At 39.1% G+C, this 3863-nt stretch overlaps 1 protein-coding gene across 1 annotated transcript; it reads right to left on the bottom strand.

Annotated features, from left to right (window-relative positions):
- Positions 1-1209: 1209 nt before the first annotated feature.
- LOC110105810 (zinc finger CCCH domain-containing protein 2) lies at positions 1210-2748 on the bottom strand. The gene has a single exon (XM_020835454.2). The coding sequence runs from the start codon at positions 2598-2600 to the stop codon at positions 1506-1508; it is 1095 nt and encodes a 364-aa protein (XP_020691113.1). The 5' UTR covers positions 2601-2748; the 3' UTR covers positions 1210-1505.
- Between the last annotated feature and the right edge of the window lie 1115 nt (positions 2749-3863).

Below are 3863 nucleotides of genomic sequence, written 5' to 3' on the forward strand. Positions count from 1 at the left end.
ACTCTTTCTCTCATGTTGGTAAGCATCGTATGCGCAAATCTAAAAGATAATGGTGTTCCGTCCCTTTGGTTGTTTGGAGCCTGACTTTCTATGTGTTTAATGCTTGGGCCAGTGGTTTTCGTGCAGATGTTAATGGGTTGGGTGTGTGTCATGTGGCTGGGGCTTGTGGTTTCACATCCTGATGGTTGTCCCCTTATTGTTAGGGAATTTTATTTCCTGGTTTTTGTTGGTTGTGTGGGTGTTGAGGCTTCATGGTTGAGGCTTATCAAGGTTGTTATTATGGATTGTTTATTAGGTGGTTGTTTGTGTTTGTGCATATAATATGTTGGTGCAGTGGCTCCTTATATTATTTGCCTGTTTTGGTTTAAGTTATTTTTCAGTCATGTTATATTAACTTTATTTTTCAGTTCACTTGATTGTATTTAGTTGGATCATTAGTTCATAGGTTTTATTTCAAAGGTTGTATGTTTAGAGAGTTGTTGATCCTCTAAGGACATATACTTTTATCTGTTGTGAAACACATAGGCCCCTTGTGTTTTCCCCTTAAAAAATATAAATTAAAATACAATAATATCATTTTAACTAAGTAAATATTTCTATTATATTATGAAGTAATTTTAAGATATTTTTAAAAGATATAGCAAATATATATATATATATATAGTTTGTTTCTTTGTATCTCTTACAATCAATTTTGCATCTAGATTGTATAAGACTTATAATAGTTGGTGATAACCTTAGTGACTACAAAGAGTATTGGGTCAAGATGGTGGAAGATATTCCATTGAAAGTTTACCAAGCTTAGGCTTAAAGATGATTTCTTTGTTGACAATGAAGGTGATGATGCAATACCCCAAAATGAGTGGAGTTATTACTCAAGAACAGTGGAATCTTAAATACTAGATGTGCTTAGGCGCGGACATGATTCCTTGAGTAAGCCAAACCACATAAACATTGGCTTAGTTTATCAATTCAAATGCACGATTTATGTTTCGTTTGTGACAATTTTTTACTGTTTCTTAAAACAATCATGCAGTACAACCATTTTAATTTTTATACTAAAAAGCTGCTTTAAGAAATAGTAAGAAAGCCATTCATTGCTTCATTTGTGACGGTTTTCTTATTGCTTCATAAAGCTATTTTTTAGTAAAAAAATTTCTTAAAAATAGGAAAAAAAATGATCGAAAGATGTTCCAACCGAAGCCTTAATAAATAAAAGCATGATTTACATTTAATTTCAAGAAATAATTGCCCGATAATTACATATAAAATATTTAAAGCAAATAGCCAAAATATAATTAATACGATAGAACATAACTAAAACGATACACATCTCTTCACTCGAATAACTCATAAACACTATAATGGTAGTTAAAAATCGATAACATCAACGCCCCACCATCTACAGCTTTATGGGCCGTCAGATCCAAATAAAATCATTCGCGTATTTACAAAAATACCATAACAGCACGCGCGCTTCTTTGAATTATCCTGCTTCTCTCTGCTCACTTGATGAGCTCGGAAACCCACCCAAAGTCCGGATCAGACGCCAACGTCGGGCCGGTTTCGGGCCGGGTCAACCCGCTCTCCTTGCTCATCCTCTCATACATCTTAGCCCGAAGAGGTCGCCCGGACTCCACCCATGCCACGACCTCGTCCTTCTCCCGAACCCTCTCTACATCCAGCCATCCACGACCGACGGCGGCCGTCGCCGCCGGAGGCGGAGAACTAGGCAAACTACAGAACATGGGCCTAAACCCAACAACGGAAGCACTCAGCCCACCCCCAATCTTCCTCAAATGCAGCTTACCAAGCGACGCTATTACCTCGTTCACCGCGGACCCCATCTGCCACGTCGCCCGACGAATCCGCACCCCACTGGGCGACACGGGCGGCGAGCTCGCCGGCGACGACATCGGCGGCGAGATCAGAGTCGATGTTGGCGAGGATGGGATCACCCCCTTTGGGAAATACGCATCTAGTGTTTGGTTCCTCTGCGGCGACCCGTCATAAGAATCAATCGCTCGGGAAATCTGCTGTAACTGAATCGGCAGAACTCGGAGCTGCTCCGGCGTGTGCGCGAAGAAGCATACCCGCCGGCGACAAGCCGTACCGTCTTTGCAGTGCTGGGTACGGTACCTCGCCGGATGAAGCCAACACTCGAAAACTCCATGCGCGAACTCACATGTATCGCCCTTCTTACAATTCCCCTTTCGAAAATCAGGGCACGCCACGCCAGAATACTGGTGATTTCTCGGATCCCGGCGGCGAGCTTTCTCGCCGGGATGAGCGTACGGGCATTCGGTCCAGTCGTGCGACCGGCTCCGCGTACACCGCCGGATCTTGAACTCGTACATCCGGAACTCATCGGAGGAGTATTTGTCAACCGGAAGGTCGGTCAGTTCTTCCATCTCGTCGGCTTCCGCCATCACTTCGTTAAGGGGAAGATAGCACTGAAGTTCAGCAAGCGCCGCTTCCGTCAGTAAATACTCGCCGGATATTCCGCTAACCGGCAGGTGCAACTCCATTCCGTTCAAATGATCGTCGAACGGCGACCACGACGGCACCTCCACCGTCGGTTTTCGAAGAATCTCCTCCATCACCGTTCTGCACGCCGAACAATGGAGAAAGGACTGGAGAATATAAAGCGGATGGCGCTTTGTTTAACTACACTGACGCTTGACGCTGACTGCGGTTAGCGATGACACCAACGGAATTGAAGAATTGACGCCGTTTCAAGAATTCTGTGGAGCATTCAGCCATTCAGGCCTGTGTATATATAGGTGAACGTATACAAGTCGGTTGCTTATATTTTTTGTTGTTGGTTTATAATAAATTAATAATATATTTTTATTATTCTATTAAAAAATGTATATTTTCAAAATTTCTTATTTAATAATCAAAGTTTTCAATCATTAGATCAAGTTGAGTTGTATTTTTAATTATATATTAATTGAAGTTAGTATTTTATCTTAACTGATTAAGGTTTCATTTGGAACGGTTTTCTTTCTGTTTCTTAAAGCAGTTTTATAGTACAAATATTTTAATTTTTATATTAGAAAACCGCTTTAAGAAGCAGTAAGAAAGCCGCCCCAAACGAAGTCAAAATCAAGAAAAAGTTTAACGCAATTCAACATAGTATGTTAGTTGAGAGTAAAAGATTATTGATTAGGCAAAGAGTGACCCAATTATTATATCTCTTCTGAAAAATTGAATAACAAGGAGAATATTGAGGTAAAAATGATCTAAAGAATATGTGACACTTCCAGGTTTAATATCTGAATTGGCTTATTTTGAGTTGATTGGAAAAAGCCGTAAGAAGAAGATTTTGGGGAGGAAGAAGATGATTTTTTAGCCGCTTCAGATCATTTTCAGTTATCGTCCTTGTTCATAAAGTTATCTGGATCGAGGTGGGTCATGATAAGTCTATTTCATTTTTTAAAAATACGCACTTTTTATCAAAATTTTTGATTAAATTTATATTTTTTTTAGCGAAAAATGCGGATAATCTTGCAATGGTAAAATTTTCACTGCGTAATTTTTTACTTGTTATAGAGATTAATATGATGAACGTTTTGTCTATTTTCTGAAAATTTTATAACTAGAGTTTCTAAAATTGTTAAGTTTTTATTGATAGAAAATTATAGGTATGTTAAAATAAAATTTGCGTACTTTTTGAAAATTAAGATAGGCGCATTTTGACATACCTCGATCCAGACAACTTTCTGAACTAGGTTGACGTTGAAAATGACCCAAAGTGAGTAAAAAATCCTCGGTTCAAGACCGTTCAATTCAGATGCTAAACTTAGATGTGTCACATATTCTCTAAATTATTTTTACCTCGTGATTCTACATGTAATTCA

This window comes from Dendrobium catenatum, unplaced genomic scaffold (genome assembly GCF_001605985.2).
Source record: "Dendrobium catenatum unplaced genomic scaffold, ASM160598v2 fragScaff_scaffold_390, whole genome shotgun sequence".
NCBI lineage: Eukaryota > Viridiplantae > Streptophyta > Magnoliopsida > Asparagales > Orchidaceae > Dendrobium > Dendrobium catenatum.